Genomic DNA, 22,536 nt, shown 5'->3' with positions numbered 1-22,536 from the left:
TTTCAATCTATCTTCCCTAGATCCATGATGATCAAGGAGACACAATTTAATCTTGACATATGAATAGATCATAAGGGAGAAGCATATGAATGGGAGAAGCATTTTACAAAATAATATATCGTGTAATGCATTATTCGTTATGTAAACCATTATCATACGTATCACCTAATTCGTCTAAGTGACGAATTAAAGTCTAGTTTATACCTCCTTCTTTTGTTGAAGCATGAAAATCATTCATGTTTTTCATTTGATCACATACAGTATCGATTGACTTTGACGACGGCACGACATCTGACGACTGGCTACTAGCCAACGTTAATGCCTATGGGTTCTACAGAGTGAACTATGATGAGAAGAACTGGGACCTTATCAGCAAACAACTCACAGAGAATCATACGGTAGGAACATGTTAATATCACTGAATTATTATTTAAGTTCCCAAAAAGGTTGTCTTTTTATTATTCTTGATTTATTATTTTATTCTTTTTTCTTTTAACCTTCATGATGTTTTTAAAATTTCATTTAGGTAATTCCTATTTCCAGTCGGCGGCTCTGATCAGCTCAGCACGGTCTTAACCTTTAACCTCAGGTTCCAACTAGATAATGTGATTGGAGTTGAATTTCCATCAATAATAATCCATTAATCATTCCATCTTGATTCAGGCTATCCTAATCTCCAGTCGTGCGGCTCTGATCAGCGACGCCTTCAACCTGGCCGTGTCAGGTCATGACCTTTAACCTCAGGTTCTAACTAGATGACGAGGGTGACTGGAGTTGGTTTTCCCTCAATAATAGTCGATTTATCATTCCAACTTGATTCACGTTATCCCCATCTCCAGTCATGCAGCTCTGATCAGCGACACCTTCAACCTTGCCGTGTCAGGTCAGCTCAGACAGGTCATGACCTTTAACCTCAGGTTCTAACTAGATGACGAGGGTGACTGGAATTCATTTTCATCAATAATAATCCATTTGTCATTCCATTTTGATTCAGGCTATCCCCATCTCCAGTCGTGCGGCTCTGATCAGAGATGCCTTCAACCTTGCCGTGTCAGGTCAACTCGGCATGGTTGTGACCTTTAACCTCAGGTTCTACCTAGGTGACGAGGCTGACTGGAGTTGGTTTTCCCTCAATAATAGTCGATTTATCATTCCAACTTGATTCACGTTATCCCCATCTCCAGTCATGCAGCTCTGATCAGCGACACCTTCAACCTTGCCGTGTCAGGTCAGCTCAGACAGGTCATGACCTTTAACCTCGGGTTCTACCTAGATGACGAGGGTGACTGGAATTCATTTTCATCAATAATAATCCATTTGTCATTCCATTTTGATTCAGGCTATCCCCATCTCCAGTCGTGCGGCTCTGATCAGAGATGCCTTCAACCTTGCCGTGTCAGGTCAACTCGGCATGGTTGTGACTTTTAACCTCAGGTTCTACCTAGGTGACGAGGGTGACTGGAGTTGGTTTTCCCTCAATAATAGTCGATTTATCATTCCAACTTGATTCACGTTATCCCCATCTCCAGTCATGCAGCTCTGATCAGCGACACCTTCAACCTTGCCGTGTCAGGTCAGCTCAGACAGGTCATGACCTTTAACCTCAGGTTCTAACTAGATGACGAGGGTGACTGGAATTCATTTTCATCAATAATAATCCATTTGTCATTCCATTTTGATTCAGGCTATCCCCATCTCCAGTCGTGCGGCTCTGATCAGAGATGCCTTCAACCTTGCCGTGTCAGGTCAACTCGGCATGGTTGTGACCTTTAACCTCAGGTTCTACCTAGGTGACGAGGCTGACTGGAGTTGGTTTTCCCTCAATAATAGTCGATTTATCATTCCAACTTGATTCACGTTATCCCCATCTCCAGTCATGCAGCTCTGATCAGCGACACCTTCAACCTTGCCGTGTCAGGTCAGCTCAGACAGGTCATGACCTTTAACCTCGGGTTCTACCTAGATGACGAGGGTGACTGGAGTTGATTTTTCATCAATAATAATCCATCTTGATTTCAGGTTATCCCCATCTCCAGTCGTGCGGCTCTGATCAGCGACACCTTCAACCTTGCCGTGTCAGGTCAGCTCAGACAGGTCATGACCTTTAACCTCGGGTTCTACCTAGATGACGAGGGTGACTGGAGTTGATTTTTCATCAATAATAATCCATTTGTCATTCCATTTTGATTCAGGCTATCCCCATCTCCAGTCGTGCGGCTCTTATCAGCGACGCCTTCAACCTTGCCGTGTCATGTTAGGTCAGTCAGGTCACGACCTTTAACCTCAGGTTCCACTGTCTTAGATGACGAGGGTGACTGGAGTTGATTTTTCATCAATAATAATCCATTTGTCATTCCATTTTGATTCAGGCTATCCCCATCTCCAGTCGTGCGGCTCTTATCAGCGACGCCTTCAACCTTGCCGTGTCAGGTCAACTCAGCATGGTTACGGCCTTTAACCTCACGTTCTACTTGGAGTATGAACAGGATTACGTTCCATGGAGCGTGCTGAACCAGGTCTTGGGATATGTTGACCTCATGCTCAGCAGGTCACAGGCATACGGCTTGTTCTCGGTAAGTGATTTCTCTTTTTTTGAGTTCGTTTAGAGATGGAAAATGTTCTAGGTATCAGGTGGAAGTGTCTTGGTCAATAGTGGAAACATCACTGGGCATGGCTTGTGGTATGAGTTCCTGATGAAGTGTCAGTGTCCATTATTCTCCACCAAGGTGTAGAATACAATGTGTACCTGGGGGGGGGGGGGGGGGTTCACCAAACTTGTCATCGGTGACAAATGACAGTTTTTGTTATAAGCTATTGAAATCCTTGCTTCTGATTGGTTATCAGCAGATTTGTCATTGAAAAAAAAAGCCAGGGCAACACAGCCAAACATGTCTTAGTGGCCACCTCTGTATAAAGGTCACCTATTTATAGTGGTCACTCAGATAGCTTTCCTCTAGAAGTAAATTTGTACAGAAAAAGCTGTCTAGAAAAGCAAACCTGTCTACAGTGGCCACTTTTTGTGTTTCCCTTGTGTGGCCTTTATAGAGAGGTTTGACTGTAGTAGTATTTTTTAGGGGCATTTAGCATTCCCATTGATTGGTATGTGCAAATATGCAGCCGTCACTTTTGATTCTGTCATTATCATTGGTTATAGCACAGGTTTTTCCTATTTCTTTTTTAAACCTGTGCTAATATAGATGGAAAGATAGGCAGATAGATTGATAGATAGATGAGCAGTGTGAGAGATAAAGAAATATAGAGATAAATAGAGAGATGTGGATAGATGGACAGATATAGACAGGTACATGTTGAGGAAATACATGATTGATATGTAATCTATATCCCTCATCAATCCTTACTGTACCATCTGTATAGATGGAATATGAATAATAATGGATGGATATAAGAGGGCACTATGAGCTTCGCATAATCTTTATTTTCATGATATCTTCATTTGCACAAGTACACAAATGAGAATACAGCTAAATTTACCCTTACCAAGTTCTGTAATTTTGTCAGTGTGTGAAAAATTAAATTTTCCTGATTTATGTTTCATGAGAATGTGACATGAAAACTTACATCTAATTTTTTTTCAACAACGGCCCTAATTCAACCAGTCCACCTTTCATTCTTGAGTTACGACAAATGCAAAAATTATCAAATTTACAAGGGGTATGAATAATTTAGATGTTAATTGTACAAAGAGGAGAGGGCATGGTACCAAAAGAATAGTTTCTTACAGGTACTGCTTTAATAAACAATACAGAAAAATGCAACTGACCAAACCACATATCGTCTGCTTGAAGCCAGAAAGTGTTAACCTATATTTGTTTACGTGGTGTGTTACGTCCTTCTGGCTCCGAACAGGGACCCGTTCTACAAAGCCTTTTTTCAATGACAAATGACAAAAATCAGTGACAATTCTGCTGATAACCAATTAGAAGCAAGGATTTCACTAGCTTATAACAGAAACTGTCATTTGTCACTGATGACAAGTTTTGTGAAATGGGGCCAGATGATGTAATTCTTATTTGTAGAGATGTCGTGGTCTCCTGGATAAGTCACTGGACTGTGGAACACATGGTTTGTGGTTTGAGTCCCACCGCGGCACTAATGTCCTTTGGCAAGACATTTATTGACATTTTGCAACACTCCCCCTAAGGGAGGTAAATGGATGCCTGGTAGGAATTTATTCCTTGAAATGCTTGAGGAAATTATTCCTTGAAATGCTAGAGCGCCATAATGGCAGCCATGCTAAAGCCATGGCAATAAAATTGTGGAGTGCTAGGAGTGTAAAGTTTGGCAGACATGAGGGCTATGTAAGAACCCTCTATTATTAATATTACCATTCTTTCTTTGATATCCTACAGACATACATGAGGCGTCAGGTAGAACCCTTCTACAATTACGTTGGATGGAATGATACTGTTGGATCCCATCTTGATCAGTGAGTTCTTACTTATTCTATTTTTCTTGTTCAGATATGCCATGCTAAAAAGAAAACAGAAACAGAAACATAAAGTGGCAGTGGAAATTGACTTAATGTAGTGTACGTCATCTGTATATCACAAAACTTAAAGATGACAACCATCTATCCTTTAAGAGAAATGACCCCCCCCCCCCCCCCCCCCCCCCCTTGATGCAAGTTTCCGTCAATAGCTAGACCTATGCTACATGTATGCCACTACCTAAGATTTTTATATGATTGCGGCTTTTTTTGTAAGGTGGTAATATATTATCTTGTACTCTGAAATGTATACTCTTAGAGATTATTGTGGTATGATTTTTTTTCTTCTTTTTGTTTTTAGGTCTGGTCGTGTGATAGCCATCAGTCTAGCCTGTGGGTATGGCAATGAAGACTGTGTGAATACTGCTATAGAGTACTATGCAACATGGATGGCTGATCCAGCTAACAATCCGTAAGGCCCTGTAATATTGTTCTTAGAGTATTAGTATACAACTATTTAATGTCTATCAGTGAGATAGTAGAACTATTTCATGAGCCGTTCAATTCAAGTGAGAGAGTTAAACAGACTTTTTGCTTCTCACAGCAATGATGGGCGAACTATCTTTCATCACCTGATTTACTTTTGACCAATCGTAGAGCAGTTTCTTAGTATGTGGAATATAATGCCGGGTGATAGTACCAGATTTAATAGTACCAGGGGGTGTTTCACAAAAATCCTAAGTTGAACTTATCTCTAAGTTGGACTTAACAATTATGGAAAGCCATTGGCCGTTTAATTTTTGCTTTTGAATATACTTCATTCTAAGGCTACAGATGGCTCTCCATAATATTTAAGTCCAACTTAGAGTTAAGTTTGACTTATAATCTTTGTGAAACACCCCCATGATATAATAGTATGTACATGTAAATGTATATTCATGTATTGTGTGAACGTTCATAATTTTCGACTGAAATACAAAGACCTGAAAATAGAGATGAGTAGAGTAGATGAAATTCAAAGAGAAGAGATTGAATTTTCAGCCAAAGGAAAAGCTGTTATAAGTATTTCCGTTCATGCTCAATTCTTGTCTGTAACTCCCAGGGTCCCTCCCAACCAGAAGTCCCGCGTGTACTGCACGGCCATCTCTGCCGGGGGCCAAGAGGAATGGAACTTTGCCTACCAGGAGTACCTCGGCACCTCTGTCGCCACGGAGAAGAACATCCTCCTGGCTGCCATGGGATGCAGTCGGATACCATGGATCCTGAACTCGTGAGTATTCATCCATCAGGCATTCTTTGATACTGTATGCAGGGCTCCACACTAACATGTGTCCTGGGTGCCCAAAATCTAAGCCGGGGGGGGGGGGGGGGGGGTGTTTTCACAAAGATCCTAAGTCACACTTAACTCTAAGTTGGACTCAAAAAAAAAAAAACATTATGGAGAGCCATTAGTAGCTTTAAAATTAAATATATTCAAAAGCAAAAATTCAAGTAATTCAAGTAGACTTTTCATAAATTCCACATTAAGAACATGAAATCTCCATGATAATAGAATATATGAACGATTTGAATCAACATTTTATGCGTTTTGTAATAACTTTTACAAAATATTTTTAAAGATGCTAACGGCTTTCCATAATTGTTAAGTCCAACTAAGAGATAAGTTTAACTTAAGATCTTTGTGAAACACCCCCTGCAATGGACCCCTAATCTTTTTAATTTTTGAAAACAAGAAAGAGTGCTGTATGTAAACTAGCTACCGGTATGCTAGCATACCAGTTCAAGCTTCTTGCTTCGTTGTGTACAGTCTTGCATGTGTTATATCACCATGCTATTGACTTTAAATTATGTTATAATATTAAAATGTACATGATACTTGAATACATTGTACAAACAAAAACAAGTTTAGAATCACAATGGTAGGTGCATTGCTTTGTAAATCGCTTTCCCCCACAATTTTTTACTTCTTTCAAACTTTAAGAGGGCCATTTTTGTGTTACTGTCACGAGACTTACAGTGAAAAAAATGCAGTTGTGGTTAAAAATATGCTCTGTAAACTTCATTGGAGTAGAATTGTGACATGCGACCTTCAGCTGAATAGGGTTCAAACGGCCATTTTGTAATAGGGTAGGAATCCTCTTTCATGTGGCCCCACAGATAGGACTGTATGTTTGTTGTCTTACAGGGTAGGTCCCTTCATTATTTCATATCTTCAAGCTCATTGTATTTTTTTGTGAGGGTGGGGAGGGGGATGTTTTTGTTTTTTTGAAGAAAATTTATACATTCCAGTGATGATCCAACTCTCTGGACTTCGCTACCTCTGCATATCCATCAGGCTCCCACACGACAGAATTTCAAAACCCTTTTCAAAACTTTCCTGTTTCGTTTGTAATTTTTGACATTGCAATTAAGTAATGTCTTTATAATCAAATATGTTACTCTAATTGATTTTTCATAAATATTTGCTATCTGTATTTACTTTGTCCTTAATGAATTAATAAATTTAGCTACATGTCTTTAGTTTAAGGGTTTTGTTCTTAATTGTTCTTGTGACTAGTTAAATAAACTTAGAGAAACTTTTGTTTTTATGGGCTTAATAAATCAATCTTCATTATTATTATGTCAAAATGCCGTTTTACCAAACTTTGCTGTCCCCAAAATGCACTCTCTCTACATATAGAAAATATTTTGTTCCCAGCCTCAACGATTCAAAGTGTTTGATTCTTGAGAGTTAAAAATCTATATCTAGTGCAATTTTCTTTAGTGTAAAAGAATGGTTTGGTGTCAAATAATCTATCATTGATAAATTATTGAATAATTTGCAGGTACCTAGAATTGAGCATTGCCCCCAATGGAACGATCAAGGCTCAAGACGCAGAGAATGTGGCAGGATACGTTGCCTCCAACACCATCGGCTCTGACCTTGCCTGGGACTTCTTCCGGGTCAACTGGGACTTCTACAGAAATGAGTAAGTTTTGTTCCTGTTATTTGAACCTTTTTCTTATACAAATATTATATTTGATGCAGTATTCCTTGAATATATTTGAATTTGAATTTATTTATTCACCACCATTAAAAACATTGAAACAAAAGGTATATAAAGGTATATATTGTCCCTTGTGACATAATAAAGAATCTTAACCTATAACACTTAACACCTTACAACTACGGTAACACCTAACACTAATGGCATGTACTGTCAATGGCTGTAATGTCCTTTATTTGTTTTGATCCAGTAAGACATAATATGGACCTAAACTTGTCAATTGTTACACATACTGTGTTATGTGATATACAAGAAAAGAATATTAGTATTATTATTAGTGCCTGAAAAGCAGTAGATATAGTTGAATCATGCTCTTCAAGATTTCAGAAATAGATTCGTTTGAGTTTTATCTCAGTGACACAACGTATGTCAGTAAAAGCAGAAAATTCTTGATAACTGATAACTATGGACAAATTATTTATGGATGGAAAGATTTTCTCTTGAAAAGCACATATCATTGGTGAAAAATCATATAGATAGATAGAGTTTAATCTCAGTGACACAACGTATGTCAGTAAAAGCAGAAAATTCTTGATAACTGATAACTATGGACAAATTATTTATGGATGGAAAGATTTTCTCTTGAAAAGCACATATCATTGGTGAAAAATCATATAGATATCATGGAAAGGCGTAAAATCCAATTTTGTGGCTAGCTGTGTCTTGCATGTGACATCACAAATCTTGACGCTCTACAGAGGACCGCTGAAGGCAGAAAATCTGGATCTCAAAATTAACATTTCTGAGAGATGATTACTGGGGGCCCCAAACATATTTTGAAGAGGGAAGTTGTTATATTTGATCAGTAGGGCTTCCCTTTCGCATAATGATATGAATTTTGCATCAATTCAAAACACTTTTGATTCTTCGGGTGACTACTTTAACAATCCTTCATGAATGTCCTTGTCTTACATCAGATACGGAAGCAGCGTATTCCAGTTTTCTGATCTGATTGAATCGGTGACGGCGAATTTCAATAGAGAGTTTCAGCTCCAAGAGGTACGTGATACAGCAAAACCTGTTTATAAAGACCACTCAAGGAAGACAAGAAGGTGGTCTTTATGTACAGGTAGTTGCTTTAAGCGGGTGTGGCCGTATTTGAAGTCAGTTTGAATGGCTGGTGTTGAATACTTTTCTAATAATCTGGATTTATATAGCACGTAATACGAAATACCTTCTCCATTAGTGCTTTTCAGATATTATCACCCCAGTCATCGGCTTCATTCACGCACAATGTGCACCATCTCCACTCCCTGGGGAGTACTCTTACAATATGGTCACCGTGCCATGAAGGCATATGGCAATTACTAAAACAAATGCTTTCGCCATCCTACCAGGTCCCCATTTCTTTCCTAGGTATGGAGTGGCAAATGAAGATTAATGCTTTGCCTAAGACTAATAGACTAATAATCAGGGATCGAAACCACGACCTTTGCATTTCAAGTCAAGTGCTTAAACCACTCTACTATGGCACCTCTAATATTATATTAGTGTAAGGGTATAATGTTTTAAGCTGATTGACATATTCCAGTGTTAGCGTGACTAATTAGATATTTTCAAAATGCTTAAAAGGAAGTCATCCAGTACTATTTGTTAACGTTATTCTCCACTCAGAGGCTAACCCTCAGCCTCTTTAATAAAGACAGATGTCTTTTTCTATACAGGTGGTCTTTCTATGCAGATGTTAGTTTTATACAGGCCTGATTGTCCATTGTTATAATTATATTGTACCTTATGTGTGTCCTCACTAAACAGCTCCTGGACTTCATCGAGACCCATCCAGACCAAGGGACAGGTTCTAGAGCGTTTGCCCAAGCTGTGGACCAGACCAGGGCTAACATCAGATGGATGGAGGACTACGAAGAAGAGGTCATGGAATGGTTGGAGTGGGCTGTTACTGCCTAACTCTATGGGCCATCACAGCCTAACCCTGAGGGCTGTGATAGCCTAACTCTAAAGGCCATCATAGCCTAACTCTAAGGGTCATCACAGCCTAACTCTAAGGGTCATCACAGCATAACTCCAAAGGCTATCACAGTTTGATTCTATGGGCTGTCACAGCCTAACTCTAAGGGCTGTCATAGCCTAACTCTATGGGCCATCGCAGCCTAACCCTGAGGGCTGTGTCAGCCTAACTCATAGGCTGTCACACCCCTTTGGATGAACTTACCCGCTATCTACAAAGGAAAAAACAAACATTGACATTCTTAGTCCAAACACATTATTCTACATTCAAATTATTTATTGAGTTTGCTGCCAACACTAACAGTTAAAAATTATCTCTTGTGCACTGAATATTGTGCAACTCATATGTATATTTTAATTGGCACTACAGCCACACACAAAATGTTATGAAGCAAAGTTAAATAACCAACCCCAAAATGACTTGTGTGTTTTATAATTATAAAATATATTGATGCGTGTGTACCGGTATTTATTTTCATTCATCTTATTCTGACAAAAATGATTACATTGGTATTTAACAGTAAATCCTTTAATTACCATATGCAATGATATGTGACTTAAAATTGAAATATATGCAAATGATCTTGGCGATGAATATTCAAATTTTATGAAGGATATAAGAACTGTATGACTTACTGTTTAATAGGACACTGCTGCTTTGATGTAAAGAACAATGTGTATATAATTATAAAAGCATATGTTTTCTGCCAAACTTTGAAAGAGGTACATTTGATCAGATCATGTATATGATTACAGAGGTTACAATTTGCAATTTAAAGTGGTTTGCTTTTATCATACTTTTATAGCTCCAAACTAATTCTTTTGTCTCATCTGGAATTAGTTTTAAAGTGAGTTGCAGCTGTCATTACATGTATTTTTAGGGGACTTGTTGGATTCAGGAGCAAAATCGATGCAAGTCGTTATAATAAAGGGTCTTGATAATCTTCACTCAAAAGCGGACAATCATAAACTAATTATTCCGGAATCCAGACTCTCGTCTACCAAAAAACATTTTACAGTGGCTGCTTCAAAAACGTGGAACAATATGCCACTTTCCATCAGAGAATTAGGCTTGCCACTTTCAAAAGATTCCTTAAAACATACTTCTTCCCTCAGTATGTGATTAATCTATTTTATGAGTCTATGTATTTTTATGTTTTTCTTCACAATCTGTGTTTTTATAGGTGCTATGATACTTTTCTTTAGCACTCTTGAATAATCATTGTTTTTAATATTTTTATTGAATAATCAGTATTATAATTATTAAGTAATCAATATCATTATTATTGATATTTTGGTTTGTATTACAACTCATTTGCTAAGTCAGTGATGTCCTATTATTGCTCATAGGTGGTATTATGAAAACTATGTAATCTTATCTTTTATGTTACTTATACTAACTATCGCATGTAGTTTACCGGTAAGCTTCTACCTACCTTAAAATGTTGTAGACAGCTTTCCTCCACACCTGTGGACTTTCTCAAGCCAAGTTATAATTAGTTTCTTGCTGTTGGCTTCTTTGAGATCACAATGAATAGCCAGTCCCTATTCAGATGAATTCTTTCGCCTGTCTCGACATCTTTGCCATTTAAAAAATACTTTTTGAGATAACTTAATATGTGACTGGCTGCATGGCTTGAGATCACTGGAGCGAAGATAAGTTACAATGAATAGCCAGACTCCCTATTCAGATGGATTCTTTTGCCTTTCTCGACATAATTGCCATTTAAACAAGTTTGGGAAAAGTTATGTGACTGGCTGTCTGAGCTCAGAAAGACAAATCGTACTGATATGTGCCAGCACATATATCTTGTGTGTGTTTATTATGCACTATTTCAGTTCGGCATGGCAGTATTTTTACCTCTCGCTTATCTGTATGAAAGAAAATATAGTTTTCAGAATACAAACCCTATTATCCATGATGATATTCAAATGGTTTATTTACCGGTAACACAATTTTTCTTGTATGTTATTGCAATGGATGCTATAGAGATAGATATATAGAAATTTATATAGACATATATAATGTATAAAGTTTAATTTTCAAATGTCTTTTGTAAGCAGGTGCGCCATTCCCCAACGCCATAGACCTTTACATGTAGTTTGCCTATGGTGCTAATTGAGTAAAGATTATATTGTGAACAATTGTTATCCTCGTCCGCATTATGGTACAAGTACTTTGTGTGTAAAGTACATTCACCTACGCATATTCTGCTGTTGTATGCTGTATATATATGCAGCCTTATTTGTGTGTAAGATTAACAAGAGGGTCACATAGCAACATTCTGTAATCACTTTGTAAATAAAAAGCTAAATGAGAATATATAATCTTTTATTACAATTTCATCAATCATACCCAATATTGTTCTACCACTACCTCTAATGGAAACTTACTAAATCCCAAATCCAAATCCAAGCTTGATTTTATAAGGTGCAGTCTTATCAGAGGTTATTTGGAGCTGTAAATGTAATTGACTGGGGCATGCAGCGACTATATGCCTCTACCTGAGTTTATTCAGACCAGTGAGCAAATATTTAGACAACAATGCTAATACAGTACCTTTGTGACGGAATAACTGACCATTGTATCTGTAATACTAGATTGCATGGTGGTAGGATATTTAGTATGTCACTGAATATCTTGTTATATCATCAGATACCCAACTTGGATTATATATAGGCTTAGTGGTACATGTAGGCTAGCTATTCCAAGCCTTAAAGTCCTCTCCCAGTGATTGTCAAGGAGGCTTATAATGCTGTACCAAAGGGTACTAGCGTATCGATTTGGTTCTGAACCTGGGACCTACCCGTAACTAGACGATGCTCTACCACTGAGCCATGGCGCCTCCTCATAGAAGATATAACAAACTGATAAAGGTTGTACGCTTTATTAGAAACCCCTCGCAAGATATACCTTGTTTTGCCGCAGCTTAAAGGAACAATAGGCTTAAGGGGGAGGGAAGAAACACAGAAACAATAGTAGCTTGGAGAAACGTAAATGCTTTTTAGTTATTTTACTGGTAGCTTTTACATGTATGTATCTAAATAGTTTGTATTTTATTGATATCAGAGAACTTGGGTAACAACATTTTTAATGTAATGTTTCATCAGAAATCATTCCAATCGCTCAAATTGCCTCTAATTTTTGCCATGAATCAAGTGCCTTTGTATCATATTAATTATGAATCATGTATGTACATTGAGAAAATTATATTTTGATTATGATATAATCATGTGTTTGATTGCCTTTTGTGGTGTGCTTTACTTGTGAAGATTTATTATATTTTATTACTTGTATTTTTGTTAAAGACCATGTCGGAAGTGAAAAATTAAATATGCATTTATATCAACAGAAAGCTTGTAAGCCATGGATTTCAAAACTATCAATCATATCTATTTTAGTGTCTGTCAGAGGATAAATATCTCTCTGAAAACTTGAAATCTAAAGCTTGACATTCTTTTGTATGGAGCAAGCATATTCATAATTACTTTGCATGAATTAAGCACAGCTCATCACCTCGGCTATAGGCGAGACGATCAGGTCAGGTGTGGAAAATAAGGTTTTAATTTGCTTTTGAAAGGGAAAATATTTGTTTATTCCTTTATATTTTTATTCTACATTTATTCAGCTTTCCATTGATATAAACTTGCATAGGATAGGGTCTTTAAAATTACATTAATGCAAGGAAATCATTCTTTTTTTGTTGTGTTGGTCTGTACATGATTCTCAATGTTGTGTAATCAAAGGAATTTAATATATGTGCCATCACTTTCATACCGATTGATCAACAGGATGAAACTCTTAGAATTTACAAGACAAACCATTGCTTCTCTCTCTCTCTCTCTCTCTCTCTCTCTCTCTCTCTCTCACACTCTCATTCTCATTACAAGCCCCCCGTTTCTCTCTCTCTCATACTCATTACAAGCACCCCCTCTTTTTTCCCTCTCTCTCTCTCTCACTCCTCTTTCTTCCACAATCTTTATACACGAAGAAACTTCAAATTCTTATTTGTTTTAATTTCAAAATTAGGTAAGATGATGCAATCTGACACACACACTCTTAGACAATTAACCATGGTACATGTAAGATCACCCAATATGGTTTACATGTACCAGGGAAAATAATGATCTTAGTTTTTCTGCTATTTGAATGGGGGAAAAAAAAAAAAAGTTAAATCCAGGGTGCTCTGCCAGACACAAAATCCGCCCGACTCAAAATTTAGCACAATAAAGTGTTTTTTTTTCTCTATGTAATAAATAAAGATATAAATACATACAAAATGGAAAAGAAAAAGAAAACGAAAAAAATCAGGAAAAAAATCATCAAAAAAATCATCAAAATTTACATGCAGACCTGATAACGTGTACTGGTAGTCTAAGCCCACAACACTAAAAGCTAGTGCAGAGCCTTGCAACAGGTACAACAAATTATTCAAACAAGCAGTTGTCTTTGGAAGTTATACTTTATTAGGAAAAAACAATACAATTGACTAAGAGCACACTTTCACCAGTATAAATAAAATGGTACAAAAAATTGGATATAAAATGATGACAATGCTAGGAATGTTCAATACAAATACAGCTGAATCCTGAGGGTATAATCACACGTTTTGGAGGCACCATAGCTATATGTAATATCTCAATCTTATCGTTAACACGAACCAAAAATAATCTCATTTACACCGTTTTTCTTCCTGTTTAACAGAGTAGATTGTAAATCTTGTATATGGGAAATACTGAATGGAAAGTTCACCCTGTAACTTCTTCAAATCAGTAACCATCATCACTTTTAACATAGCAAATGTTGCATGGTCTTTTCAATTTGCATAGAATACATGATTTAGAACAGATTGATCATTTGAATTTTGAATGAGAACATATGTTTCTAAAATCTTTACATGTAGCCTTTTAATAATTATGTCCAGTGATGAGCAATAATAATAGTAATAGAGAATTTCATATTTTCCTAATCATACTTGTTCAATAATCAATATCTTGCATTTTTTGTGATTAAATTCACATAAATTCAAATCAAAACATCTAAGTAAAAAGTACATGAACATTTGACGGTATATTGTAAAAAGAATTACATGGCAGCTATACATATACAATAGATACATCACTAGGACAACTACGCTATTTTATCATCTCCAAATTCACCTCTGGCTTTTTCAGTCCAATTTTGACAAGAAATGTCCCTCATCTAGAACTCATAAAAATAGAAAATACCAAATATACACATCAACCAAGAAATACAAGATTACTGCCAAAGTCTTACTCCAGCCTACTCACAAATAAACACTCAAACTGCTCAGTGCTATTAAGAAATATGTGTTTGTTATTAAAATTAAATTACATGATCTAAACTATTGTAAGAGTTAAAATAAGACCAATTCATACTTGTATTTGTTACAATTACTATTTGGTTCTCTAGTCTCTTCTCTCTATACATATTCAATTCACTACTGATCAACCCAATTCCTTTCTCCATTCATCTCCTCTACATACCAAGTCTTCCATCTCACCTGGTATGTTCCTTTGTTCTCTTTCTTCTTTTATTCATGGATCTTAGGTATTTCCACTTCTTACTTATCATCGGTTCTCTTCTCCTTTTCCTTTTGAATATTCAGTCTTACTCTTAAATCCTATTTTGCTATCGGTTTATGATGTATTTCATTTGAATATACTTTGCCTAAAAATGTACAGTATGAGGCTGCATAATAAAAGACAGATAGACCTGCACTGGCCATGATCTGAGTCAGTCGTTTTGATTTAGGGCTCTGGTACTTTTATGTTGGAGGCTTAGGAGAGAGGATTGATTTGAGTTTGGCAGTGGTTTTGGATGATTGGTGTTTTAAATATAAATTGGTGAGAGTGTTAATTTATTAGTTTACACTAATAGTTTACACTATCTCCTATTTACTACTTTTGAAACATGATTCTAATGAAATTTCTATCCTCAACTACTGTACATGTACTATTGTACTCTAGTAATAATAGTAAAACCTACGTGTACATGTACATGTATACATTGTGCGTAAACCAACGCCTATGAGCATGCAAACTTGCCAAGTACCGGGAATGCAACACTCAGGCTTGAATCTTAAGATCTACATGTATGCACCTCGTAGCATCGTGTTTGGCTTGCTTTAGTTAATTATTAGGTTTACTGTTTGGCAAATTATTGCAAAATATGTGACAATTGATTTCGGAATGCAATCTTGATCAGGTATTTTGTGAGATACCTGTATATCTCACATGTATGTTATAGTTAATTAGACGTTCAAAACATTGATTTAATATCTCTAATGAACAAAATACATGATTATTGATTTACAGTCAATAAATATTCATTCAATTCAAAGTATTCTTTGTGATTAAAGGTGACTCAATGACTGTCACACACTTTGCATGAATACACACAAAAAAATATCCAACTTTGCAAAACGTAGCATGCCTTGGCTTTGTGAACCGTGGGTGTGCAAAGATGTTTCTTGTTGACAGATACAGAGATTACATTGATCTTTAAACTCGGAAGAAAATATGCCCGGCCTCATCCACTGCAAATCAAGTTAACAATTACCAAAACTTTATTCAGAAATTTAAAGTCCCTTGATTATATGATAATTAAAATGGTGGCTTGTTAGTTGATAAGAATAATCAACCATACTGTGAGAGTCTGATTAGGGACACTCTTGACTCACTCACGTACACTCCAGCTTAGGCCAGGTGGATCTTGCCATATCCGCCCCACAGTCCATGGCGCCCGAACATCAGCAGCAACAGAAGTACGGCGAGGAGCACCGGGAAGAAGAAGTCCACCATCGGTGCGCTCAGAGCCAGCAGACCGTGGATGTAGAGGGCCGATATGACGAGGAGGACAAAGCAGCTGATGACAGGCCAGTCGTAGCGGCCGAATGCCAGAAGAGCTCCGAAGAAGATATCCAAGACAGCCATCACGGCGCAGTACATGGCACCGGACGGCTGGAAGCCAACGGCACGAAGCGGGAAGACTCCAGCGAACTTGTGCATGTAAGAGACCTAGATAGAGAGAATTATATATCGTGAAAATTACAGAGAAAAATTAATGACATATAACTGAGACATTAAATGGTAGCAGTTTTTCCCAACTTTTAAAACAATTATCATTTATTTTGTCTGTTTTATGTTGGTCATGATTTGCATTGGCATAATAAATGAGTAGGACAGTAAAATTGCAATACCGACTGGCATAACTATATTATCAACTTGACGTCTGTAATGACAATCAAGAAAATTTCATTTTGACTTTGAAAAGTCGACCCCACTCGGCCTCGGCTCTCCATGGCCATGCAGCTCTGCGCTGGAGGATGGATCATGACCCTGATGACATTGCCATTGGAATTGGATGTTTAAGTTTAATCAATCAATATTTTTGTTAGTGTTACTGTTTTAGAAATAAATTAAGACTTTAAAAATTATATCAAAGCCACTTTCAATGAATTTGCAGTAATAATATGAGCCTGCACCGTGCAGCTGCCAGGAAATACTCTGTCCCAATTCTCACCATAATCACGTTCATGCATCCTGATTTTAATTTAAACAAAATAAAAACAAGTTTAAGATATGACCTATAGGGCAATTCCACGGTAACGGAATTACATTTCAGAGAAATTTGGGCTCTATTTTTATATACTGTAGACAGGTGGTTGGGCCTAGGTGATTATTTATCTTTTTATTCTTTCTGTATTATGCACCTGTTAGCAAATCAAAATTTAAAAAAAAAATTTCAACATTCGGAACACCCCAGGACCAAAAGTGTGTCGGTAACGGAATTACGGCAGAAAAATCAGGTTATTTTTTACACTAACTTTGAAAAGATTTCGTCTGAAATCTGCAGCCAATTGGGGGTGAAGTAATGCTAATAAAGGGAGCAAATATTGTTGACTGTCCCATGGCAAGATTTTTTTGGGTGAAGTTGTCATGGTTTATCTATGCTGGATGGTTTTATGAAAGAAGGTAGTGGTAACGGAATTACATAAATGGTAACGGAATTACGTCTTCTGAAATAAGCTTGAAAAAAGGTGATTTTGTAAACATTATGTAGGCTTAAATTGTTGTTTAATTGTTTCAGGGGTTGCAATAATTGATTTTAACTACAAAGCAATTCATATGTGTACTTAATTTCTAAAAACTGTTGGAAAACGCGTCTTTTATATTGTTAAATGGCAAGTAAATATGACATTTCTGAGCAAATATTGGTGTGTAGTGATTAAATTTATGTCAATATGTGTTATCATATACTAGTTTACAACTAATTTTAATTTGGTTTAGTTTGCAAGTAGAAACATCACACAAAGTATGACAAACTACATATATTATTGCCCATTTGCCGGTAACGGAATTACAGATCACTTTTGTGACAATACACGACAAACTGGTTGTGAAGTCGCCAAGGCCAATTTATAGAAACAGGTCAATAACTCCACAGTATTCAATAGGAAACAAAGGATATTCAATTGTTTTATTGACTATTGTGAGGGCCTATTAACCAAGCAAATACCACATGCAATACATTATTTCAAAGCTTATTTTATGCAGTTTTTATCAAAAATCGATTGAAAATTGCAATATTACAACCTGTACGTCGTGGACTTAAGCATTCAAACAATTCCAAAACACTTAAGTGCTACTAATAACACTGCCTACACCCAACACAGGATCTTGGTGTAAATTAAAAACAAAATACATGAATATTTATTTACAATGATTTCAGTCCGTAAAACCAACCACCAAAATTTAAACTAATTATATAAAGAGAGCTTAATATACATGTAGCTATCATTTTGTCAACAGCGTTTCAATAATATTTCACACCAGAATTTCTAAATCATTCCCCTATCTCATATTTCTGTTGAGCCAATTTTCCAACCTCCTGACCCAATTTTCCAACATTAATGTAGGGCCTTAGAGGGAGCACTGGTTATCATTCTTTTAAAATTAATTACAAACCTTGTCAGATAATTCCATACTACATTTCAATCCACAAAAGCTAGCACCCGATTCAAAACTAATTACTTAAGATAATGTCATCAACAGAGTTGCAATAAAATGTCAAACCTTAAATCATTATGCCAATTCACTAAATTGTTATCATTCCTTAATAGTTGGTTATAATTCTTTTAAAATCAATTACACACTTCATCAGTGTTCTTGAATTTGTTACAACATGTAACAAACTTGACCATTGTCATCATTCTTCATTCCAAACAGTTATATTTTCTCTGAGCGCTAGCGATCTAGTCAAAGGCGCCCTGCCACCCCCCCCCCCCCCCCCTCCCCTTGCCATATGTATAATACGTAGAGTATGGAAATTAACCGTCTGCAAGAGGGCTAGTCTGCTATGGTCGTAGCCATCTAACTTCTAATAAAATACATGTTTTTTGATAGATCAGACCTTCCCCTTCAACCTCCACCTTGTCCTTTTTTAATGTATTTTCTCTGAGCGCTAACAGACCTGTACCGTAAGTTACCCTGACACCTTCCCTCAGTCCCATATGTTTTACGGGTTACGAGTCGGCAGAGTGAAGGTCTGCAACGAGACTAGTCCGGTACCTGCCAAAGCCTTCTTACTTTTTATTTAATATTTTTTCGCTAGATTAGACCTTGCTTTTTCAAGCTTCACCTACATGTAGTCATCAGCAAAGGTATTTCCTCTGTGTGCTAGCGGACTGATTCAAAGTCACCCCCCCCCCCCCTCCAATGGCCCATCCATATAACGAAAGTGTCCGTCTGCAAGAAGACTAGTCCGCCATGGTCTTAGCCATCTAACTTTTAATGAATTATCCTCTTCTTTTTTTTTTTGTAATTTACATTTTACGTTTTTTATGGTGTTTTCGTGGGGTATTTTCTTTGAGTGCTAGCGGACATCGTCAAAGTCACCCTGCCCCCCCCCCCCCTTTCCCTTTAAAAGTCCCATATGTATAATATGTAGAGTATGGAAATTCACAGTCTGAAAGAGGGCTAGTCCGCTATGGTCTTAGCTATCTAACTTCTAATGAATTTTGTTTTCTTTTTTCGATAGATTAGATGAGATTAGTGAAGAATAAAATTCAGAAAAGGCACTGTTTAAAATCGCCATAGGTGAAATAATATAAAGTATTTCCATGCTTAAAACAAAAGGTTTCATAAGAGATGTTGGTACAATTTTAATTGCAAGTTCAGAGTGAATGAAAATAAACACATCTAAAATTCCCAGCCTAGTTTGTAGTCTTTATGCAAATTTGAAAAAAGTTTTTAAAAAACTTTCATTGAATATATCAAATTCACATCCTTAGTCTTTAGTTAGACAATTAATATGATAAGCCAATACTTAAAAAAAAAGGGGCAAAATCCATTAAAAATGTTGTAACACAGCATACAGTATATGTACATGAGGCAGCAGGTCCATCTCTTGAAAAACATACCACTCATTACTAATGCTGCTGCCCCTTGTATTTCTTTTACCAATGTAATTCCGTTACCATGTAATTCCGTTACCACTGTTTTAATAGGAAAATAATTAGATACCTCTGAAATTTATGTTTAGGGCTGTTGGTAGGTAGATAAAGGAAGAGAATTTGCAACTACAAAGAAAAAAAGTAAGAAATAACTTTGTGAGTAAAACTTCTTTCAAATTTTGGTAACGGAATTACGCTATTTTAAGGGTAAAATTGAAATATCTCTCATACAAAAACTTTTTTCATTTGTTGAAAATAATATGCAAAACTTGATTCATATTTGTGATGTTGATTAATTAGGAATAGATATAGAGGAATAAGTTTTAAATACATTGCTCCACTGAATTTTAAGAAATTAAATCATTATCATGTAATTGAGGCCCCCAAAATAGCCCCAACTTCAAATATATTTTTCAGAAAAACCAAAAAAGATATTTAAAAACGGTTTTCAGTTCCGTCACAAGTGATTTCTTGTCCACATGGAAAATGTTAAATTATTGAAGTTGGATCAAATTAAGAATTTGGTGATTTTCCTCTTTCCCACACGGAATTGCCCTATAGACTCTAGTACTAACAGTGCAGTAAACATGGTAAACAGGGTCTAACATAAACAAAAGTAACAGCCGATCCCGACCCCGACGGGAGCGCCGCTCCAGCGGCCGGGGGCAGGGCGTCGACAGGCAAGCTCTTTAGATTTTACTAGTTTTACTACGGTACAGGGTACGTCTTTGTTAACATGTTTTCTTACCAAGTTCCCGTGTGCAGGCTCGATGGGAGCAACTTTCAACGTTCCCAAAAGAACACAGGCGAGCCCCACTCCAACAGTCAAATAGTACGTTACACTGCCCATCTTTAGAGTTTAACAGCAAATCTCAACACCGGCTGAAAATTGACTTCAAAGGCAAGGATATAGTAGAGATTGTAATCCTTAAAATGGCCCCAGGTATAAACTTGGACTCCGAGATTTGAACATTTATTTTTAAATGTGGTATTGCGCCATCTCACGTCAGAATTCAGCTAGCAGGCACGCGCCCCGACCACGCCCATACTGAATGTTTATAATTATGGTGGATCCAAAATAACAGATGGAAGAGACATATTTAAAATGTGCTCATTTTCTTTTCCCTATCTCCCCAGCCGCCCAAGACACGCTCAGGGAGCGAGGAGGCCTATCATTTTCCCCTACATACTCGATCTGTACACAAACATTGAGTAATCTTTTTTTTCAGGTGTCAAAGTAATACATTTAGTTAGAAATGAAATTAAATGAATCAAATCTGACAGCTGACAGTAATCTTCATTTCATCTATCGCCCGATAACTTTTGAACGAATCAGAATTGATTATAACATCAGCTTCCCATACTGCTAGGCTCATACATGAGAAATGGAGGCCTGGAAAGTATTAATTTGTTTGAAGTATATTTTTCAGTAAAACAATAATTTAGATATTATACAATTACCGTATGGTTTTCTTTTACATTATTGCATTTTTTGTTTGACTAAAGTTGATTTATGAAAACTAGAGAAAAACAATTTTTGAAATAAGTGATCATTGTTTTTTTTTTTTTTTAACATATGGAACTAAAAATATGTAATAAACAATCAAAGACATTCTTCTGTGTTTTGTTTAAAGGACTCTACATATTTCATGCACTGAGTTTTGTGAATCCTTATCAGCATACGTCGGCTCTTGCAAAAGCCGTAAGAGTTCATTATTCCTCGGCGATCAAATCAAATAGTTATGTATCTGAGATGGCCAGATACTGTAAATCAATAACCATTTTCAATACAATCAATAACCATTTTCAATAGGATCAGCCTAAATAAATTATGTGTGAAAACAAGTCATTGTCGTACGTGATATAATAAAGATGTCGGGCTCGGTATTAAGTTTCGAAAAAGTAGCCTTTATTGACCTGTAATATGATAAGTACAATATGATTACAATTTACAAGATGTGTTTTACACCCTTCAAAAACAGAGCGAAAAGATTGGTTGTTTAGTATATCACTTTTACAACTTTATACGAAGCAGGTTCTTTGGAACAAACATGTCAAGAAAGACAACTTGTAGTTTTGTACGATCAAAGTTGTATAGGCAGATACTCCAACCTCATACACAATAGCGTGCAAAAGAGCAACACCATGAAAATGGAAAGACACCTCAGGTCTGGGCCTGAGACTACTTGCGTTTCGTGAAAGGCTGAAGTATCCGGGCCAGCTATTAATACTTTTTTGTATTGAGTAAGTTTTGAAGAAGAACAAAAACGAATACTCACTCTCCAATCGTATTGGTTATTGGGGAATTTGTAATGTCATCAAAATTGCTTTTTCCTTTTAACACAATAATTGTTTTGCCATTCAATTCAGGCCCGACTTATTTTTGTAGTAAGGCAACAGACAAGTTATTTTGTCATTACTGATTAACATTTGAAGATTTCCTATAGGCCTACTATAGTGTCTGGCCGTGCGTGTCCCATATTATATTTTGATCAGGTTTAGAAAGGTTGTGGTTGACATGATTAAAAACAAAATTGGTTGGCTTGTACATATCTGTATTATTACTGTATAAAAGGTTAAACAAAAATAAAAGAGTATT

At 36.6% G+C, this 22,536-nt stretch overlaps 2 protein-coding genes across 3 annotated transcripts in view; one reads left to right on the top strand and one right to left on the bottom strand.

Annotated features, from left to right (window-relative positions):
- LOC755759 (aminopeptidase N) overlaps positions 1-9,647 on the top strand; it is a 58,839-nt gene extending 49,192 nt beyond the window's left edge. For both annotated transcript variants that reach the window (XM_030995393.1, XM_030995394.1), the window contains exons 13-20: positions 262-398; positions 2,370-2,573; positions 4,371-4,447; positions 4,809-4,919; positions 5,550-5,717; positions 7,273-7,416; positions 8,412-8,493; positions 9,250-9,647. In XM_030995393.1, coding sequence (XP_030851253.1) covers positions 262-398; positions 2,370-2,573; positions 4,371-4,447; positions 4,809-4,919; positions 5,550-5,717; positions 7,273-7,416; positions 8,412-8,493; positions 9,250-9,399 — 1,073 coding nt within the window. In that variant the 3' untranslated portion in view covers positions 9,400-9,647. The remainder of the gene's footprint in view (positions 1-261; positions 399-2,369; positions 2,574-4,370; positions 4,448-4,808; positions 4,920-5,549; positions 5,718-7,272; positions 7,417-8,411; positions 8,494-9,249) is intronic.
- A 4,256-nt stretch (positions 9,648-13,903) lies between these two features.
- LOC587408 (transmembrane protein 35B) lies at positions 13,904-20,923 on the bottom strand. The gene is made up of 2 exons (XM_795360.5): positions 20,686-20,923; positions 13,904-16,500 (listed from the first exon to the last, which is right to left on the bottom strand). Exons 1-2 carry the CDS (start codon positions 20,785-20,787, stop codon positions 16,180-16,182), a joined length of 423 nt encoding a protein of 140 aa, XP_800453.2. The 5' UTR covers positions 20,788-20,923; the 3' UTR covers positions 13,904-16,179.
- Between the last annotated feature and the right edge of the window lie 1,613 nt (positions 20,924-22,536).

Source organism: Strongylocentrotus purpuratus, unplaced genomic scaffold, assembly GCF_000002235.5.
Source record: "Strongylocentrotus purpuratus isolate Spur 01 unplaced genomic scaffold, Spur_5.0 spur5_scaffold_21, whole genome shotgun sequence".
Lineage (NCBI taxonomy): Eukaryota > Metazoa > Echinodermata > Echinoidea > Camarodonta > Strongylocentrotidae > Strongylocentrotus > Strongylocentrotus purpuratus.
The sequence above is the reverse complement of the archived record's forward strand: the minus strand, read 5'-3'. Positions and strand labels throughout refer to the sequence as shown.